The sequence below is a fragment of the Lupinus angustifolius genome, chromosome LG11 (assembly GCF_001865875.1).
Source record: "Lupinus angustifolius cultivar Tanjil chromosome LG11, LupAngTanjil_v1.0, whole genome shotgun sequence".
Lineage (NCBI taxonomy): Eukaryota > Viridiplantae > Streptophyta > Magnoliopsida > Fabales > Fabaceae > Lupinus > Lupinus angustifolius.
The window spans coordinates 286,041-307,934 of NC_032019.1; the positions used below are offsets into that span (position 1 = coordinate 286,041).

A 21,894-nucleotide genomic window follows, 5' to 3' on the forward strand; every position below is an offset into this window, starting at 1 on the left:
AAAGAATCACATTATTCATACAATTGAGAAACCATAAAATGGATATGAATGTGACTGAAAGATATAAGTGTAAAAGTTTTTAACACTTGGATCATTTAGGTGATGTTGTAAACCCAACTACTACAAAGCAATTTGATTTTGAAGATATTGGATGAAATTGATGAGTACAAATTAAACAAGGAAAATGTATAGAACAGCAATGATTTCACATGTTTTGTAGTGCAATAATGGAATACTATGCTTAGTAGTTGCAAAAGGCAACTTGTTCTTATCACATGTTCCTTGTGTATCCATAATTCCATGCAAAGCAAAAACAGATTAAGCCATGGATCACATGAGAAGGCCATCCTTTAAACCAAGGTATATGTTTATTATATACATGCACCTATAAAGATTGAACCTTTTCATCATTATATATAATATTTCATGATGATTTAGATTAAATATTTCATAATACAAGAGGAAATAAATATTTGATTATTATATTATATTTGTTACAAAGCAAACACCGACTAATCAGTTGTTACAATCTATCTATCACCTGGAAAGCGAGAAGCATCTAAGTAATATGGCTGTCTTCAACTATTTTCAATACTTGGACCAATTACTTTACTTGTTATTAACTCAATAAGAATAATTTTATATTCTCATTATCCATATTTTATGAGAAATTATAACGATGAATTATAAAATAATGTACGAGACCTAGAATAATTCCTACCTTACTGGATTTGACGTAGTTTTAGACCTAAAAAGAATATATGCTACTCATTCCTATGATTAGAACTTAGAAGAAGAATAAATGACAACGTGTATACATGTGCATAATGAATTTTCAACCAAACCTTGCTTCGCATTCTTTCATTCAAACAAATCAATTTTGTTGATATATATTATAAAAAAGTAAGAATACAAGAAGGGCACGCGGTCCATGTTATTATGAATAATAATATAAATAGAGAGAGAGAGAGAGGGTTCAACAAAGTCTATTCTTTTTCTTCTCCTCTTGTTCTTCATCATCATCGTTTTTATTCTTCTATGTATAATATATTCCTCTCCCTTCTCTATTATCACTATTCTCTTCTTCTTCAATCTCACTTCTCATGCATACTTACATACACCACTTTCTTTACTTTCCTTCTCTTTCAAATTTTATTTGCTTTGATATTAATGGCGCTGACACATGTTTATGTTTATTTTGGTGATAGATGCCGAGTGTTACTATTGACCCTTGTGACAAAGACTCTGAGCCATTCGTTGAAATTGATCCAACTGGTCGCTATGGTAAATATAGTGAGCTACTTGGATGTGGTGCTGTGAAGAAAGTGTACCGTGCATTTGATCAAGAAGAAGGAATAGAAGTAGCTTGGAACCAAGTCAAACTCAGCAACTTTTGTGATGATCCTGCAATGATGGATAGGCTTTATTCTGAAGTAAGGTTGCTCAGAAGCTTGACCAACAAAAACATCATTGCCCTTTATAATGTATGGAAGGATGAGAACAAAAACACACTCAATTTCATCACCGAGGTTTGTACTAGTGGCGATTTGAGGGAGTACAGGAAGAAGCATAAACATGTTTCCATGAAGGCACTTAAGAAGTGGTCTAAGCAGATTTTGAATGGGTTGAATTATTTGCATATGCATGACCCATGTATCATCCATAGAGATCTCAATTCCAGTAATGTCTTTGTCAACGGGAATACTGGCCAGGTAGTTAACCATTTCATTACACTTTTCATTTCTTGCCATGGTTGACTAACTCAAATCTATGTAAGATCTAAGTATCTAACTTTTGAAAGTCAAAGAACAATGAGAAAGGAAACAAGTAACTGTTTGTTACATGCTTAATTATCAGGTTAAGATTGGTGACTTGGGTTTGGCAGCAATTGTGGGGAAGAACCATATTGCACATTCAATTCTAGGCACACCAGAATTCATGGCTCCAGAATTATATGATGAAGACTACACAGAATTGGTGGACATATATTCATTTGGGCTGTGTGTATTAGAGATGGTGACATTGGAGATTCCTTATAGTGAGTGTGACAGTGTTGCAAAGATATACAAAAAGGTAACTTCTGGAGTGAGACCTGGGGCCTTGAACAAGGTCAAAGATGCAGAAGTGAAGGGCTTCATTGAGAGGTGTCTTGCTCAACCAAGATCAAGACCTTCTGCTGCTCAACTTCTCAAAGATTCTTTCTTTGATGAGCTTGCTCAAGATGATGACGAAAATGATGATTCTTCTTGTTCATACTAAGATAACTTAGTTTTTTTTTAAGAGGAGAGATTCACTTACTCCAACACAGAAAATACAATGGTTTCAATATCTAAACCATTAGATATTCATAGAATTGATAGTGAGGATGAGGAGTAAGTTTAAAAAACTTAGTTGTAATTGGATCCCTATTCTTTTTTTAATGTGACTTATCACTTTTTTTAGTTTAAATGTCAATTTGTGGCAGCTAGACCTTGTCATTGTTTTGATTTTCCCTTTTTTGTTGGACTGTGAATTTGGATAAGGGTAGAATATTAATTTGGGTAAATTCTGGTGAAGGCTTGCTTGGGTATGGTGTCATTTTTGTATATATATATATATATGAAGTATTTCTCACTTTTATCAAAGTTTTAATATTTAAGGTACACAATTAGTATATGATTGATTGAAACCAACAGAAGCAATGTAAACGTGAGAAAGGGTTTTGATGATTAGAATTTGAAAGTCAAAGGTTAGAAAATTGAAAAACAGCATGATTATGTAATATAAACAAGCAGAATGAGTTGTTGAGATCTGTAAAATTGAACAAATGGTTGGTATTAAAATAAGAATAAACTTATTCGGGATACTTTATTTCTATTTGTATGACCCACTAGGCCACTATTAATATTTTCTAAATGATATAGTTATTCTACTTCAACCATTAAAATCAATGTTCATTTTAAATGCATGGATGAAAATAAGATTTGGCTATGACAAGTACATGACAAAACAAACGTTAAAGCCTAGAAAGAGACATGTCCTTGTCCACTGCACAGTTAAAGTAGAAAGAAGAAGGAGCAGCATCATAAGGTACCCTTTCAGAACAAACAAGGAGATCCCTAAAATGAAGGGCACAAGAGATTTTGCTATGCTTTTAAGGAACCTCGTTTAATTGCTGTCCTACATACCTTTCTTTACCATGGTATGTATCATAATCTCACACTTTCTTCAACTCATTTTGTCATGTCATCTTTCTCATATGATTTCACTAACTATTAATATGGAAGTGCTAGTAATTTCTCTACTTCATTCATATGAGATTTGTTACGTAACGTATATACTAAGCAATTAAAACTTTAACTTAATTAAATATAAGTATATATTATCACAGAATATCAAAATAAATTTAATATACTTTTTAGTATAATATTAATATTATTTTTAATTCTGGGCATATGTATAGTTTTATAAGGCTTATTTTAAATAATGACATAACATTATGGTAACTACACCCTAAAAAACATTATGATAAACAGAATGCTCCTTCAATTGTGTTGAAGTTTGGTCCACCCAAAATTACCATGTCAAACCCTTGTTGAAACATTCATGGTAGTTTTCAACAAAAAACAAAGAAAGATTTTATTTTATAATAAAAAAAATCGCATTTTTTATTTATAAAAAACATGATAATCCGTATATTGTTGGAGTTGGAGCAGTGGATTTGGTTGCAGTTTGTCTCCTCCTGGTCTTTTATCCATTTATATTTATTTATTTATTTATTTATTTATTTATATATAATATTTTGTATTGTATCTCTTCAATTACTTTGCATTTAATTCATCAGAAGAAGAAGAAGAAGAAGAAGGGTAGTTAATGGAAAGAGAACACATCCTCTCTTTCCATTCTTATTCATTCTTAATTTTTACATAACCTTTTATTTTTTTTAATATTATTTTTGGTTCTATCACCTTCTTCAATTCATCCTTGAATGCTTAATTCTCCATCTCTCATTCCTTCTTTATTTCCTCCATCTCTTCACCTTCTTCCCTGCTCTCACAAAAATAAAATAAAAATAAAAAATTGTTCTGGTTTTGCTTCATGTTCTAAAGATCCGATGCTCTTAGATCGAATTTGACAAAACCCCACTTTATATCTGATCCAAGCACCAATTGGGTTCTGTCTAAATTTTAAGATAAGGTGAGGTAACCCCTCTTCACAGATTTATGCTTTCTGCATTAAAGATTGATTTTTTATCAGAATTGAGCTCAATTACCCACCATTCAATGAATTATGCGTTTAGATTGGTCCTTTGATTTGAATTTTGCTCATCACTGAATAATTTAGATTGTTTGTGTTGAAAAATTTAATTATTTATGTTTTTGTATCTGGGTTGGCTTGGGAATTATGATTCAAAATGAGTGCTTGTTTGAATTTGCTTAATCCTAACATTGAAATGAGTGATTGATGGTTAACTTGGAATAGTTGGTTGGTGACAGAACAGATGGAATTGGATCTTGGCAAGCTCTTCATTGGAGGGATTTCATGGGATACCGATGAGGAGCGTCTCAGAGAATATTTTGGGAAATATGGAGAGGTAATAGAGGCTGTGATCATGAGAGATCGTGCAACAGGTCGAGCTCGTGGTTTTGGTTTTGTTGTCTTTTCTGATCCTGCTGTTGCAGAAAGAGTCATTGTGGATAAGCACATAATTGATGGCCGCACAGTGAGTTGTTTCATTCTTATTACATATGTGCTAGGCATTGTGTCAGTCAATATATCTCCATGGCCTTGCAGTAATGGCACCTATCTAAGCTTGTCTTTCTTTTCGAGATCATTTTGGCCCTAGTTTTATATAAAAAAATTATTTTGGTGGCGATGAAAGCCATGTTCTCTTTTGACTCTGCATTGAGCTGAAGCTTTGCAATTATGGTGCTTGAATTCAAATTTGTTCTTGTTTTGCTTATAAGATAGGAAATTGAAAATGACTTGCAGATTTTGAGATGTGTCGTTGTTCTAATTTTCAGGTTGAAGCAAAGAAGGCCGTTCCTAGGGATGACCAGAATGCTATAAATAGACAGCCTGGTGGTGTCCTAGGATCTCCTGGTCCCGGACGCACGAAAAAGATTTTTGTTGGAGGTTTACCATCAACAATCACAGAAAACGATTTTAAGCAGTATTTCGATCAATTTGGTATAATTACCGATGTTGTTGTAATGTATGATCACAATACTCGGAGGCCAAGAGGTTTTGGCTTCATCTCTTATGATTCAGAAGATGCTGTGGATAGAGTTCTTCATAAAACATTTCACGAACTGAATGGAAAGATGGTCGAGGTCAAGAGGGCAGTTCCAAAAGAGCTTTCCCCTGGGCCAAGCAGAAGCCCATTGATAGGATATAACTTCGGTTTAAATAGGGCAAGCATCTACCTAAATAGTTATGCTCAGGGTTTTAATATGAATCCAAGAGGAGGCTATGGAATCAGAATGGATGGTAGGTTTAGTCCACTTTCTAGTGGCAGAAGTGATTTTAATCAATTTGGTTCTGTTGGTTATGGAATGGGAGTGAATTTGGATTCAGGATTGAGGCCAATGTATGGAGGGACGTCCAATTATGGGAACAGTCTAGGATATGGTAGGATATTAAGTCCTATCTACAGTGACAACAACTCAGGCAGATACACCACTCCTATTGGCTATAATAGCAGTGGCAACATGAGGGGTGATTCTCTCGTGAACTCAACTTCTCGCAATTTATGGGGAAATGGAGGCCTGAATAATACTAATACTACCATTAGCCAAGTCAACCCTGGTGCTTACTTGGGATCTGGAAGTGAGACTTTCGGTGTTTCGATTGGAAACAGTGGCATAAATCGGAGTCCACCAGTTCCAACTCAGGGTGGGGGCACTTCTGCTGCTTCAGGCTTTACTAATTGGAGCAATGCTTATGAAGGTGGAGGAGATAGTAACATAGGATCAGGAGAAGGAGGGTATGGAAGGAACATCAGCACAAATGTGACTCAATCCTCTTCCTTTGCTGCACCAGCTGGTGGTTATGAAGGATTCTATGGGGACTTGTATCGCAGTGGTTCGGTTTACAGTGACTCGACTTGGCGATCTGCTGCTTCTGAGATAGATGGTTCTAGCTCATTTGGTTATGGACTTGGTGGTATAGCATTAGATGATCCAGTAAAGACTTCCGAGGGTTTTATCGGAAACTACAATGTAACAAGTAGGCAACCTAATACAGGTAAGATCTTTTTCTAAGTTAAAAAATTAATTTTTTGTTGTTTTTTCTTTCCAAATGTGTTTCTAACTTTTTATATTTCATAGTATGAATGTCAGGTTATGAACTATTATAGGAAGTTGAGAAAGAAATCTGTTTATTTTATACTAAGAATGTTTGTAACTATGATATAGATAAAGATACCATGGGAGCATTTGTGAGTCTTCTTTTAATTATACCAAATACTCTAGGCTCCTGACTTTTATTATGCACTTGTCTTCTCTTTTTCTTTTCTCTCCTGCAATCTAAAAGAATATTAGCATCCTGCACTTATATCTATGTTTCTTGTTTAATTTCTTTCCAAGATATTGTTACTGGATGTTTCATTGGACATTTAATTTGATGTTTCATTTGTGTTAAGTTAACTTGAGAGATGCTAAAGGTGTAGATGTAGATGCAGATGCAGATTACTCTCCCTTGAGCTAAACATGTATAAATATTGTCTCTTGAACAGCACTTCGAGAGTAGCAAACTTGTTTTGTTTTGTGTGCCTTTTCTGTATGAAATTCTTCAATTTATGTGAAGTTCAAACCCGTTTGACCGTGCTACTCATTTCTTTTCTCATCTTATCCTTTCGTGCATCATAATATTGTGAAATGGTTGACATTTGAACATGTCAAGTACATATTTTGAGATGTTATGAATAAACTTGGTTGTGTTGTTACTCATTTTCTTTTGTTGGTGTCTCCACATGCTTCAGGAATTGCTGCCTAGGTGATATGATAATTGGATATGTCATTGTAACAGTAGATCAAGAGAAAATGGTATGAAAAAAGAGGTATTCTGAATTCATACATCTCCGTCACTTGAGAGATATCAGTTCATAAGGGAATTTCGTCAAATATAGCTAACGGTGTTATTTCATTTGAAGAATACATAAGAGAAATCAGTCAAGGGGTTTTGTGTAAGATTTGAGATTTTTGTTTTGTCACCTTTTCGAATTTTCAAGACTTGGGTTCCTTTCTTGGAATTTGATTGAGGTGTAAATCAGATTGGGGATATACTCAGGAAGATATAGTGCATCCCCAAAGAGGTGCACCATCATTAGTATGATTTATAATAGTGTATTAAAATTTGATTTTTCCTTTCTTTTGCCGCCGTAATGCCCGGCAAAGCTGTTTGTTATCGTCACCATCTTTTTAAGTGGGACATGTTGATCAAATTCTGAGGTTCAGTTTGATTTATCAAGTTTGAAACATGAGATGAAAGGGGTATCCATCTAGGATCCCCTCAAATAATGAAGTTGCTGAGCAGTTTTATTATTATTATTGTTGTGTTAGACTTCTTTTGTACAACTTTACACTTGCTCTATTTTTAAAGTCAAATTTTAGCTGCTGCTGATTAATTACCATGACTTTATGCATAATTCTTTCCTCAACTGTTTGGTTTTGGCTTATGTATAGTGAAAATATTGAGCATGTTAGTAGCATGGTTCAAAATAGAAACATTTTGTAGCTTATGCTTGTCAACATCAACTTTAAGGTTATTTAGTTGTGGTTGTTTCCTTAATGAGATTCCATCCTAATAACAATATCTTAAACTGAATTTATGTGTGTTTATATTCACTCTTAAATCCTTGAACGGATTAGGTTTTCTGGACTTGTCTTATATCACATTTAGTCTCCCCCTAAACACTCTTTTACAGTTTGGTCCTCTATACACAATAAAATATTTGTTGGTCTAGTGGTGTAAGGTCCTATTAAATCTCAAAAAGACCAAAAGGTCAAGAGCTCGATTTCTCGGAGCGACACTTGTTGGGATGAGTAGTTATACACTACGAAATGAATTAATTTCTTACCCATAAGGCGAAGAGATACCCTTAGTAATGGCAAAAAAATACTTGTTGCTAATGCTTTACAACCAACTTTGCTTCAGCTTAAACTTTTTTTAGTTAAACTAGGATACAATAATAAGCACATTAGCTAATTGTGACACATGCACACAGGAACACAATCATAGACAACAATGTAACATGGGATCTTTAAAATTTTGAAGATATTAACTTCAGCCAGACACAATCATAGACAACAATTTTGGTTTTAGAATACAAGTTGGAGAGCAGAGCGTGAGTGTCTCTGAGAATCATGGATAGCAATGAATAAATCAGCAATAGGAACGTTTTGTGTAAACCAAACATTTGTTGTGTCTTTTGATTTTTTTAGATATGTATGTTTATAAATTATAAGTAAGAGATGAAAGTGTGATCGGTGAGTCTATGCAATCTGAAATCTTCATCTGAGTTAAATGAAAGAAATACAAGTAATTTTGATACATTTTTAAGGCATTAGGTTCATGAGTTTATCCACTTACATGGTATTGTTGGTGCACCTTCACAACAGAATAATGACTCTAAACCTATATTTCTAATTAACATTTTTTGAGAATGCTTCAATTTCATTAAAAATAAACATTAACATTCGAAAGGTGTTGAACTCGGACAAAAAGAGTGGCCCTCTTGTTCATGTGAAATAGACAAGCAAAAACCATAGATGATTTTGCTCCACCAACTTTAGCATTCTCCATGTGAATATGGGACCATATTATCACAATTATCCAAAATTCAAAACAAAAGGAACCAAGGCAATAAGGTTAAGACAGAAAAGTTGATGTAGCAGTTAAAGTTATCACAGGACCAACCTGTTAGAATACAGAACTATGAATCCCAGTTACCTATAGCATATCAAGAATTACAGAAAAAGGAACCAAACTGGATAATAATTTATTTCTTTTCAATACTGATATCAGTTTTCGTTCTAAAATCTGAAGTAAAAGCTCAGAAGAAAGCTCTGCTCCCATAAAATACACGGGAGGAGTTACCGTTCTTTGATGGCTGTAGTTTCTGTTCAGAGGTTGAGCTTCCTGAACTATTTGGTCCACTTTCAAAGTCCAAAGGAAGCTTCATGTTTGCTAATGATTGTTGCATGCTTTTCATGTACATATCTACTATATCCTGCTGCACTACCTTTGGCTCAGGCTCGATGTTCACAGTCACAAAAGGCTTTGGGAATGACTCACTCGCCACACCATTCGAGGAATTACTATCACCATCTTTCTCTTTGGTGTCTGAAACTTGCTCCTGAATGGAGGACTTAGAAGCAGCAGCGTCGAATGAGTCTGATCTTGCAGCTGCCGAAGGAGAGGAAACTCCATTTGTTGACACACTGCTCGGTGGAGAGTCGTTATCAACCTTAGGAGGTTGAACAGACTCAGCACCACATGCTGAAAAGCTTTCCACAAGTTGAACACCTGCTTCAGAACTATGGTTTTCTGCATCTGTGTTGACCAAGCTATTATTAGTGCAATGACTCTCATCACAGGGAATGCCATAATATTCTGAAACCATCAAATGGTCTTCATTTAAAATTTTGGGATCAGGGAACTCAATTTTATCTAAATCTCTAACCATTGACTCGGATGTTTCTGATTCCAAGTCCCTCTCGGTAGCCAAATCCATAGGCATTGCGGAAATTGCCATAACATCAGGTGAGGCACCAATGTAAGCAAGAGACAATTGAATAAACCCTGCAGGGGAATGGAATAGATCAGTTGATGAAACTGAGAACTCTTTCTCTAGTTTTGCACCCTTCTTCACCAGAACTTCAGACAAAGGCACCAAAGCAAAACCAAGCAACTGGTCTTCAAGGTAGTTCTTCACCCTGCTCAGCATCCAAATCTCACATTTTAGAGCCGAATCAACAGTCCTAACACTTAGGCGAAGATTCTCATTGAACACGGGGTTTCTTCCTCCTCCATTGATAGTCTTGGTGGAGACAGTATTCTCAGGATCACTTGTCAAACAAATCTTAGCATAAACATCTTGCTTGTGGTATATGCAGATGTTTTGAATGTCCCTAGCCTGATGTATGAAAACATCAACGACACCAATGGACTCATCATGATTAGAAACCACGGCTTCTTTTCCATTGACTTCAATGTCCTTAGACAAGGCACCTGAGCTCTTGAATGGTGACACAACAGATTGTGGGGAGTCCATGATATCAGAGTGACTGGGAAACTGGAACTACAAGAAAATCAAGTCACCTTAAGTTAAAGTAAATCTTCAAACTAACTCTACAAATGATTCTTAGAACTTGAACCCAACAAGGCAACAACCATAATCAGGTAATATATTGAAATCCCTTTTGTTTAAGCTTTACAAAAATATTCTCCAAAAGTGTTCTTGGTAGAAGTTAGCTTCTCCTAAAAGTTGAATTTTAACCTGTTTTTTTCCAAATAAAAGTCCTACTCAGCATAAGAATGACAAAAGTAGTTTTTTTACTCAAAAAATGCAATTTTCTTTAGGAAAAATATCCAAAGAAAAAGGCTCTGGATACCTATTAAACAACATGGAGAACTCAAAGTTCAGTAAAAAATGCTTGAATAAACTTCCCTGCAACTTAGTTCTAAGCAGATCCAAAATAGAGAGATTTTATTGTATGTGAACTGCATTAAAATAAAGTAAGAAGGAAATAAAAGCAACAACAATTGAGCACCAAATGTGAAAGAGAGAAGTAGGGAACCTCAATTTGAATTCCTCCAACAACAAAGAAGGCAATCTAGAAGCAACAACCCCAGTTCAAAGTCAAAGCTTAGCCTTGAAACCAAAGTTAAAAGTAAAATGAATTCCTAAGAACCAGAACCCCATCAAAGTTGAAAATGAAATGTTCCAGTTAAATAACCCAACACCCAGAACCAACCTAAAGTTAAATACAAGCAAGAATAGTAAAGGGTGGTGCCAGATTCCAATAAAGGTAGCACCTTTTTTCCTGTTCTACACATAAATTCTATAATCTATACCATCAGAATCTAATCTAAGGGAGGGAAACAAAAGGGGGCATCAAAAACCACTTGAACTAGAAATCACTCAACACAATAATAGCACTAGAAACAAACAAGGAGAAGAAAAAAGGAGATATTTTGAGGTTGTGGTTTGACCTGCCACCAAGCTTGTAGTAAGTGAAAGTGGAATATTATGTTATGGCTCTAATCCACGACCAATGGCACTTGCAGCTGCAGTTTGCAGTAAGAATGAGAGAGAGAGAAGAAAAGGTAGACAGAAATAGAATGTAAAGGTAGTGTGTACTGTACTGAATAATAGTGAGTTGAGTTGAGTTGAAGTGTGTTTGGTTAGAGCTGTCAGGATAATCTGTCATACTAACACACTGACCCTATATATAAATATAATGTATATGTATTGCTTCTGTATCAAACTGTGTATTTTGTATTTGGAACAGTAGACATACATATATACATGCTATTAGCTTACTTACCTCTCGAATGGCATTAGCTTAGATAGTTTATATGCTTGAAACAACCATGCATACTCTCATATATGAACAAATAAATTATTAGGATAAGTATGAGTTATTTCCATCATTGGCATAAAGCTATTAATCTCTGATAACCAACAAGGCAAATACATGTCATATAACTATATTATAATGTTCTATGAACATAAAAAAGAAAAAAATTACTTCCCTCTCTTTTACCTTAAAAAAGTAGGTATCCCTTATTAATAGTGCTGTAGATGGAAGTTTGCATTATTGCCTTATATATTATATATTTTTGAGGCAAATAGTGGAATGCACGAGACAGACCAATGAGAGTGCATTTATATGTGTCGTTTTTTCATCATCTATTGCATCTGGACTTTCTACTTTTCTTTCTACTTTTTCTGCTGCACTTTTCTTTTGTCCTTTTCTTCATTTTTTGTATGCAGAAAATACATGTAGGTATTATTTGAGATATAATTAATTAGTCTAGCACACTAAAGGGATAGAGTTGAAGAACATGGATTGTATTTTTCTATTGACATAAACACGAAAAATATTATGGGATACATAATCTTTCTTCGTCACAAGGGTTGTCTCATTGTTTTTCCACTAGTCTTCTCTTAATTTATTATCATGTCCTTTTTTTCTATCTCTTTTTGGGTTTGATAAGGATGGATGAGAGTGCTTTCATGCTCTTTTCAACTTTTTTTAGAGATTAGAGAGAAATGAAAATTATTGATGGTCATATATGATTGAATATAAGTGGTACAAATATATTTCAATCTCTTCCTTCGATAATTGATGATTGAAAAGGACATGTGGGCACCATGTGAGACTTTTGAGTGTTAGAGATTAGTGTGAATGTGTGATTTCTAGAATAGTAAGAGATCAAGTTGTTGATGTTAATATTAAATGCAGTTCTTTGACTTACTAATACTCATGTCTCACCTATAAAAAGCTACTCCCACATAGCAAGTATTTTATATACAAAATCATATACATCCTCTCCCACATAAAATATATAAAAGCATCAATTAATAATTCCTAACTCAATATTGGTGTGAGATAATAGTGCGGTTGTTTGGTGGCAAATGAAAAATAAGTGGAGGTGGTTGAGAGTTGAGGCAACTATATTCATGTAACTCTAATCATCTTACAATATATCATTCCCTTATTTATTCTTTGACAATATAAATATTTTTTATATTGTCAATAAATCATCCACCATTAATTTATTAATCATCGTTGATTCTTATGCAAAAATAATATAAATTGATAGTGAATGATGTGCTGACAGTGTAAAAAATTTACAGTGTAGTTGGCTAGAATATTATTATTTTCATTTATCTTATTTTAGGTTTCAATTTTATTTTTCAATGAAAAATTAGTCTAGTTTTTTGTCAATTTTACCATTTCTGTTGAGTTTATAAATAGAAAAGACTCATAAAATTAATGTCTTTAAGTTTTGGGTCAAGATATGGTGTCAAATCCACTTCTATGTTTCTTTCACTTAGCCATGTTATGGCTCATGAATGAAAATCTCCCAACAAGTGGTATCAGATTCAATAGTTCGGTTGGGACATAACGAACTTAAGGATGAGCAGATCGAAAAGTGTGTGGATATACCCACACTTAGAATATGATTCCTCTCCATTACTAGAGAGTTCAGTACTAGAAATGTGAGGGGATGAATTTTTTGAAATTATTTAATTCAAAAGTAAATTAAAATCTGAATCATTGAAAATTTACCTTTACCACGTGTAATGAGTAATGATCTAAATTATGTATTGGTTTCTCCTGTAATGGAGATGAGTCACACTTGAGGGAGGAGATTGTTAAGGTTAATCAAATTACCAGAATATAAAACATATCATCGAAAAGTCATTCTTAATCGACATATTCTTAAAATTAATAAAATAAAGAGCTTATAAAAATGAAGATGGAAAGAAATTGACGATATGCTAAAAATATTCAATTTCCCACATAAAACTAAATAGCAATGGCTAGTACCAAATATTGAGCAAAAAATTTATATATTCTTTTCTTGTGATCATACAGGGCGTAGAAGTCTCCAAATTACTATAATAAATAAATAGTATATAAATATTACATGGAAAAAATAGAGGTATAAATGGTTACCCCACTCACCTCAACGGCTACTTATTATTATTTGAAAAAATTTAGTCAACTACATGGACTAATTTGTCCTCTCTTTATTTGTGAGAAAAATAAAATAAAAATGCATCAGTGTGCAATAATGTCATTTAGTGTTTTTCTTTATAATTAATGGACTATAGTATTATACTACCATTACGAATCAAAACATGAGATTCGATTTGACAAGAATCATATACTTTTGCAACGGTCATATGAATCAAAACATTGTTCCTCATCTAATAACATTCATTTCAATTTCAATCAAAATTCAAAACACGAACACATTTGAAAAATGAGGCAAAACAGCAACAACGCTAAAACTTCCAAATCTGGTTTCTTAAGCACCATTTCTAAATCACTCTCTTCCAATTCCAACCGCAAATCATCATTTACTTCATTCTCAACAAACGAAAACTCCCCTCCAACTCATCCCAATATTCAGATCAATGAACAACTCACCCAACCGGAACACCCTCTTCAATTTGATCCTTCGGTGAAGGCAAGTTCAAATTTTGAATTTATTTTCAATTTTATTTTCTTATCCCCGAGATGGGTCTGTACAAACTTTCTATTTATGTTAGTTTATTTCAAACTCACTCATAATTGTTAAATTTTGGTTGAACCAGGTTGTGGTACGAATTAGACCTAGCAACACAGGGGAAAGAGAGGGGAATCAAACGGTTAAGAAGGTTTCTTCTGGTACCTTGTGTGTTGGTGATAGGCAATTTACATTTGATTCAGTTTTCGACTCGAATTCCAATCAGGTAAAGGACTTCACTTTAATGTGTTGTGTATGATTTTTAGAATGAAATTGCTAGTATAGTAGTTCACTTTCTTTGCTTCAATGTGGTTGTTTCATATTCATAACAGAAGATAAGTGCGAATTATATGAGATGTTGTTTGTTCAGGAAGATATTTTTCAAACAGTGGGTGTTCCCTTGGTTAAAAATGCTATAGCTGGTTATAATACTTCAGTTCTATCATATGGCCAGGTACTCACTGATATTTCCTTTATTTTTGAAATTTTAGTGAAAATGCTGTATAACACTCTTGATACAGTATTGAGTTTTAACTTTTACATGGTCTTTTACTTCTTTGATTGATAGTCTGGAAGTGGAAAAACTTATACAATGTGGGGTCCCCCAAGTGCAATGTTTGAGGAACCCTCACTGCAAAGTCATAAGGGAGTTGTTCCTCGGATCTTCCAAATGTTATTTTCTGAGCTTGAAAGAGTATGTTCTACTACATAATTTAACTGCAAATGCTAGGAACCTTTTATTATGTTTTTTGAATTTTGACTGTTTTGAGTTTGAATTACTATATTAGGAGCAGCAGATGTCTGAGGGGAAACAGTTCAACTATCAATGCCGATGTTGTTTTCTCGAGGTAATTCTTTATAAAACTTCCCAATCTGGCAATGGATTTCTTTCTTACTCATAGGAGATAGGACAATGGTCTTTTCCTTTTCTGATTTGTTGATTTAAACAGATATACAATGAACAAATAGGGGATTTACTTGATCCAACACAGCGTAACCTTGAGGTAAGGATATGACATCCTTTGTGGTACAATTTTTCAAAATAAATTATTTACTGCTACTTTTGTTTTCCATTGCTTGCATGCTTATTATGGCTCGGTTCAAATTATTGCAGATGAAGGATGGCTCCAAACATGCTTTGTGTATAGATAATCTCACTGAGGAATATGTCACTAGCTATGATGATGTAACACAAATTCTGATTAAGGTTGGGACTAGGGAAGTGTCAACACAAGTAGTGTTGAAAGTTGAAGCATGTCTGCACAATATGTATACTTTATCGGCTAAGATGTTTGATCTTTGTATGCTGCAGGGCCTTTCAAGCAGAAAAGTTGGAGCAACGACCTTAAATTCTAAGAGCTCTAGATCACATATCATTTTCACATTTGTCATTGAGTCTTGGTGTAAGGTATTGACCTGAATATCATTTTTTTGCACTTGAAATTTTCATTTCTTTTGTTTGAAGAATGACGACATGTTTATATTGGTGTTTTCTCTATTACTTAATTACTGCTTATGGCTTTCATCAACTGATGCTGCAGGGAATCTCATCAAGTGGTTTCAGTAGTTCAAAAACTAGCAGAATTAACCTCATTGATCTTGCTGGACTGGACAGAAATAAAGTTGATGATGCTGGCAGACAACATCTAAGGGAAAACATAAATGTAAAGAAGTCCTTATCTCAGCTTGGGTAAGATGTCATGCTATGACTACATTACTTGCCAGAAACATTTTCTCTGCAGCTTAAGTCAGTGACTCAGTTGTTTTTCACTTATGTAGGTTGAAAGTAATATTTTTGTTTTATTTTCCTGATGCAGGCACTTAGTTGATACTCTGACTAAAAAAACTCAGTCAGGAAAAGCTGAACAAATTCCAAATGGGAATTCCTGTTTAGCACATTTACTACAAGAATCACTTGGTGGAAATGCCAAACTCTCAGTAATCTGTTCCATATCTCCTGATAACAAGTATTTACCTGGACTGAAGAGCATTATTAAATAATTTTAGAGGCCTAATATTATTAGCTTTATATGTTTTTTCTTAAGGTAAACCATCCTACTTTTTTGACTGTAGGAATAATGGTGAATCATTTCCTTTATTTTTGAAATTTTAGTGAAAATGCTGTATAACACTCTTGATACAGTATTGAGTTTTAACTTTTACATGGTCTTTTACTTCTTTGATTGATAGTCTGGAAGTGGAAAAACTTATACAATGTGGGGTCCCCCAAGTGCAATGTTTGAGGAACCCTCACTGCAAAGTCATAAGGGAGTTGTTCCTCGGATCTTCCAAATGTTATTTTCTGAGCTTGAAAGAGTATGTTCTACTACATAATTTAACTGCAAATGCTAGGAACCTTTTATTATGTTTTTTGAATTTTGACTGTTTTGAGTTTGAATTACTATATTAGGAGCAGCAGATGTCTGAGGGGAAACAGTTCAACTATCAATGCCGATGTTGTTTTCTCGAGGTAATTCTTTATAAAACTTCCCAATCTGGCAATGGATTTCTTTCTTACTCATAGGAGATAGGACAATGGTCTTTTCCTTTTCTGATTTGTTGATTTAAACAGATATACAATGAACAAATAGGGGATTTACTTGATCCAACACAGCGTAACCTTGAGGTAAGGATATGACATCCTTTGTGGTACAATTTTTCAAAATAAATTATTTACTGCTACTTTTGTTTTCCATTGCTTGCATGCTTATTATGGCTCGGTTCAAATTATTGCAGATGAAGGATGGCTCCAAACATGCTTTGTGTATAGATAATCTCACTGAGGAATATGTCACTAGCTATGATGATGTAACACAAATTCTGATTAAGGTTGGGACTAGGGAAGTGTCAACACAAGTAGTGTTGAAAGTTGAAGCATGTCTGCACAATATGTATACTTTATCGGCTAAGATGTTTGATCTTTGTATGCTGCAGGGCCTTTCAAGCAGAAAAGTTGGAGCAACGACCTTAAATTCTAAGAGCTCTAGATCACATATCATTTTCACATTTGTCATTGAGTCTTGGTGTAAGGTATTGACCTGAATATCATTTTTTTGCACTTGAAATTTTCATTTCTTTTGTTTGAAGAATGACGACATGTTTATATTGGTGTTTTCTCTATTACTTAATTACTGCTTATGGCTTTCATCAACTGATGCTGCAGGGAATCTCATCAAGTGGTTTCAGTAGTTCAAAAACTAGCAGAATTAACCTCATTGATCTTGCTGGACTGGACAGAAATAAAGTTGATGATGCTGGCAGACAACATCTAAGGGAAAACATAAATGTAAAGAAGTCCTTATCTCAGCTTGGGTAAGATGTCATGCTATGACTACATTACTTGCCAGAAACATTTTCTCTGCAGCTTAAGTCAGTGACTCAGTTGTTTTTCACTTATGTAGGTTGAAAGTAATATTTTTGTTTTATTTTCCTGATGCAGGCACTTAGTTGATACTCTGACTAAAAAAACTCAGTCAGGAAAAGCTGAACAAATTCCAAATGGGAATTCCTGTTTAGCACATTTACTACAAGAATCACTTGGTGGAAATGCCAAACTCTCAGTAATCTGTTCCATATCTCCTGATAACAAGTATTTACCTGGACTGAAGAGCATTATTAAATAATTTTAGAGGCCTAATATTATTAGCTTTATATGTTTTTTCTTAAGGTAAACCATCCTACTTTTTTGACTGTAGGAATAATGGTGAATCATTGCACACACTCAGATTTGGACAGCGAGTAAGATCCATTAGAAATGAGCCAGTTATCAATGAAATAAAGGAAGATGATGTGAATGATTTGAGTGATAAAATCCGGCTACTGAAGGTAAAATTTATGTCCAGGACTTGTTAATGCAAGTAGTTTTTTATGGATTAAACTAATGCATATATCTGAAAATTACAATTTCTTGTTTTCTTTGGAGCAGGAAGAACTTATCAGAGCAAAAGCAGATGGTCATAGTTCTATTAGTGGTATAAATGGATACTTTCAAGGTCATAATGTACGGGAAAGCCTTAATCAGTTGAGAGTCAGCTTAAATCGATCTCTACTCCTACCTCACATTGATAACACCACTGATGAAGAGGTGCATGTGGATGAGGAGGATATAAGGCAATTACGCCAGCAGATTGATGAACTGTATGGTTCATGTGAACAGAATCCTAAAGAGATATCTGTCAGTGAAGATTGTGTCCAGTATTATTCTGTTGAGGAAAGTTGTGACACAGATAAGATCAGTGACAATGAAGTTGAGAAAGAGGATGTTTGTTCTGGAGAAATGTTGAGTGGTAAGCTTCATCACGAGGACAGTGTGCTATCAGGTAACACCTTGTATACATCGGTAGATGACCTTGAATCCATATCTAGCACCTCAAGGGCAATTAAATCCACATTCAGAGACAGTATTTCGGTTAGTTCATGCTACCGATCTCCAATACTTGAGGAACCACCATTGTCTGAGTCTCCAAAGATCAGGAGTACCAAGAGGAAAAGCCAAATATCATTTTCATCGAGTTGTCTTGGAAGTTGGAAAAATGTGGCAGAGGAGAAGGTGAGTTCCAATCAAGATATTTTGGGACAATCATTTATACAAGGTGATCACCTGCGATCCTCATTGCGGTCAAGCAAGGTTTTACCAGGCCCAGCAGAGTCATTGGCAGCAAGCCTTCAGAGGGGATTACAGATAATTGATTATCACCAGCAGAACTCAGCACTAACGAAATCCTCAGCTTCCTTCTCTTTTGGACGTTCAACCTTGATACCCTGTCCAGAAATAGACAAGGATGAGAAATTTTCATTTGACGAAAGAAATGTTAATTTGCTTTGTGAATCTTGTCGTAAAAAAATACCAGATCAGGATTCTAGCGAGGTCCAAGACAGCTTGAAGTCAAGTATTGACACAGTTAAAGTTCCAAAAGTACGGCTCGACTTAATTTTCACATATTTCTTCGAAAACATTTCTTGTCATAACTTTTACTCATTTACCTCTTCTTTTTTCTACAAGGATTTGGAAAATGTAATGGAGAAAGCCATCTTACGAGAAAAGGAGCTTGAGAATGTTTGCAAGGAGCAAGAAGCTAGAATTGAGGAACTAAATAAACTGGTATCTGGATTCTTGACCCTCAAGAATTATGTATCTGGATTGTATTTTACATTACTAACAATTTGGATTTGTCTAGGTGGAGAGTTTGAAAGGAGAAAAAGAACTAGACTCCATCATTGTGTATGGTCAAGAAAGCAGCAGGCAGACTAAACATGAAGAAGAGTATAACAAATCACAGAAAGATGAAGACAAGGTCAATTGTTGGTTTTTTAATTTGTGATTTGTAGTTGTATCCATTTGAAGGTTTAGAACTCACTGTTGTCAATTGCCATCCTTATTTGCAGCTTCAGGTTGGTGCTACCTCAGCCAGTCATTTAACAGATATTGTAGAGGAAAAATATGAAATTAAAGAAGTCCAGGAAGAATTAAGACAAGGAATCAGCTCTTTTGATGCTGCTGAGAAAGAAGAACTTCTTAAGGAGATTCAAAATCTTAGAAGCAAGCTTCAACTATGTAGCGAAGCACCAGTTAAAAGGTCCACTGACAGACTGAGATCTTCATTAATATCAAGATCCATTCAACTGCATAAAAGTGGTGTGTTTTTCCATGATAATGGTGGGGAAGAGCTGCAGAAAGAAAGACAGATATGGACAGAAATGGAGAGTGAGTGGATTTGTCTTACTGATGAGCTAAGAGTTGATCTCGATTCCATTCGCCAGCAAGCTGAGAGGGTGGAGCTGGAACTGAGGTTAGAGAAGAAGTGCACTGAGGAGTTGGATGATGCACTAAAAAGATCTGTTCTTGGACATGCTAGAATGGTAGAACACTATGCTGACCTCCAAGAAAAATATAATGACTTGGTTGCAAAGCACAATGCTATAATGCAAGGCATAGCAGAGGTCAAGAAGGCAGCAGCAAAGGCTGGAAAAAAGGGTCGTGCCCGCTTTGCCAAGTCTCTTGCTGCCGAGCTTTCTGCATTGAGGGTAGAGAGAGAAAGGGAAGCAAAATTCTTGAAAAAGGAGAACGTGAGTCTCAAGATTCAACTTAGAGACACTGCAGAAGCTGTTCATGCAGCTGGAGAACTACTTGTAAGACTCAGAGAAGCTGAGCATGCAGCGTCTGTTGCAGAGGTAAAGTTTCATCACAAATTCTAGTCAATGCATTAGATGATGAGGTTGCTAATTTCATGCATTTAATCTTATTCTGAATATAAGGAAAAGAAGGGGCCTGCATAAACAGGAAAAGATTAGCCATAACAAATAAATAGAATTATGTTTTGTGTTTTACTACAATTTATTGGAAGGAAAGTATAGCATAAGTGGTTCTTTATATGGAGATCATATCCTTATGGTTGAAGTTGAACTTATTCCACCAAATAGTATGACTCATGTTATACAATGAATTTAAACAATGAAGTATAGGACTTGTGGAGAACAATTATGTGATGATGATTTTCTTTTCAGAGGAGTAATTGCAATATGAAATGTTTCTAACATATTTATTGATTTTTATATTTCTCAGGAGAATTTCACAAGAGTGCAACAAGATAATGAAAAGCTTAGAAAGCAATTGGAGAAGCTAAAAAGAAAGCATAAGATGGAGACGATCACGATGAAGCAGTACCTAGCAGAGAGCAAATTACCAGAATCTGCACTGAAACAACTATATAGAGAGGAGTCTGATGTAGCAGTACACAGCAATGCAGATGATGATGAAGCATGGAGAGCAGAATTTGGAGCAATCTATCAAGAGCATTATTAGTTCGACTCCTCTCGGATTGATTCATTAGCAGCAATTGATAAGTTTGATAGTTGATTTAGATCCTACTCGGATCTGCAGCTAGCTATTCATATTCTTTCTAGTCTTTATGAATTCATTGTATAATCTTGCTTCTGTTTAACACTTTGGTTTATGGAATTTCAATTCTTTGGTTTGCTTTGTATGTACTATGACAAGTAACAAAAGTTTTTAGAGGTTGAATTCTTAGATTATTGCTGTTGAGTGCAGAAATAATATGAGAATATTGTTGGCTTGTGTTTCAACATTTTTGCTATTCTTTTATTTCATTGCTTTTGAGATACTTCAATTAAATTTCAAAATACAGTTTGAAACAGTATTTCAAATTGCATACGCTTTCACGTGATACGGTCATGATATTATGGTTGTGGTGATTCCTGCAACCGTTTCACACCACAGTTGCAGTGTAATACCGAATCACAATGATGTGACCATAATGGGTAGCAACGCAACCGCATCGGGCTGCATTTATACCAAAAATATTTTTTTACTCAATATTTACAACGCACTTGCAATAACTACAACGACAATCGCAATTGCAACCACAATTTAAAACACTAATTTTAAATGAAAGTCATTACATCTTCATCCTATGACTTGCATATGTTGAAATCAGCAACGTCACCAATTTGAAAGCCATTGAATTTAATTCCATAAAGGCATAAACTCTAGATAATTGTACTCCAGTCATCATGGAAAATAGATTCCCTGACTTAAACATAAAAATCCCATATAACTTTTCACACTAAAAATTCAAACAATATTATTTTAATAATTCTTTAACATATCGGAAAAATAAAATTTTGTTTTTGACTTTAGCGTAAATA

At 34.6% G+C, this 21,894-nt stretch overlaps 4 protein-coding genes across 17 annotated transcripts; 3 read left to right on the top strand and 1 right to left on the bottom strand.

Annotated features, from left to right (window-relative positions):
- On the top strand, positions 1,145-2,306 carry LOC109360256 (probable serine/threonine-protein kinase WNK11). 2 transcript variants are annotated; one of them, XM_019605004.1, is made up of 3 exons: positions 1,145-1,712; positions 1,858-2,073; positions 2,110-2,306. In XM_019605004.1, the coding sequence occupies exons 1-3, from the start codon at positions 1,209-1,211 to the stop codon at positions 2,257-2,259; spliced, it is 870 nt and encodes a 289-aa protein (XP_019460549.1). In that variant the 5' UTR covers positions 1,145-1,208; the 3' UTR covers positions 2,260-2,306. The 2 variants fall into 2 exon arrangements, with proteins under 2 accessions (XP_019460549.1, XP_019460548.1); XM_019605003.1 differs by having other exon boundaries at positions 1,858-2,299.
- LOC109360253 (heterogeneous nuclear ribonucleoprotein 1-like) lies at positions 3,805-7,526 on the top strand. 6 transcript variants are annotated; one of them, XM_019605000.1, is made up of 4 exons: positions 3,805-4,181; positions 4,476-4,702; positions 5,004-6,225; positions 6,962-7,526. In XM_019605000.1, exons 2-4 carry the CDS (start codon positions 4,481-4,483, stop codon positions 6,973-6,975), a joined length of 1,458 nt encoding a protein of 485 aa, XP_019460545.1. In that variant the 5' UTR covers positions 3,805-4,181; positions 4,476-4,480; the 3' UTR covers positions 6,976-7,526. The 6 variants fall into 6 exon arrangements, with proteins under 6 accessions (XP_019460545.1, XP_019460542.1, XP_019460544.1 ...); XM_019604997.1 differs by having other exon boundaries at positions 3,805-4,176; positions 4,462-4,702; XM_019604999.1 differs by having other exon boundaries at positions 3,805-4,176.
- Positions 8,821-11,410, bottom strand: LOC109360255. The gene is made up of 2 exons (XM_019605002.1): positions 11,197-11,410; positions 8,821-10,282 (listed from the first exon to the last, which is right to left on the bottom strand). The coding sequence occupies exon 2, from the start codon at positions 10,253-10,255 to the stop codon at positions 9,035-9,037; it is 1,221 nt and encodes a 406-aa protein (XP_019460547.1). The 5' UTR covers positions 10,256-10,282; positions 11,197-11,410; the 3' UTR covers positions 8,821-9,034.
- LOC109360249 (kinesin-like protein KIN-12F) lies at positions 13,963-21,288 on the top strand. 8 transcript variants are annotated; one of them, XM_019604980.1, is made up of 17 exons: positions 13,964-14,190; positions 14,318-14,455; positions 14,600-14,683; positions 14,798-14,923; positions 15,018-15,077; positions 15,180-15,233; positions 15,344-15,436; positions 15,542-15,637; positions 15,771-15,919; positions 16,047-16,196; positions 17,925-18,054; positions 18,155-18,512; positions 18,549-19,144; positions 19,232-19,330; positions 19,407-19,523; positions 19,615-20,400; positions 20,792-21,288. In XM_019604980.1, exons 1-17 carry the CDS (start codon positions 13,984-13,986, stop codon positions 21,029-21,031), a joined length of 3,483 nt encoding a protein of 1,160 aa, XP_019460525.1. In that variant the 5' UTR covers positions 13,964-13,983; the 3' UTR covers positions 21,032-21,288. The 8 variants fall into 8 exon arrangements, with proteins under 8 accessions (XP_019460524.1, XP_019460525.1, XP_019460523.1 ...); XM_019604979.1 differs by having other exon boundaries at positions 13,963-14,190; positions 15,344-15,415; positions 18,155-19,144; XM_019604978.1 differs by having other exon boundaries at positions 18,155-19,144.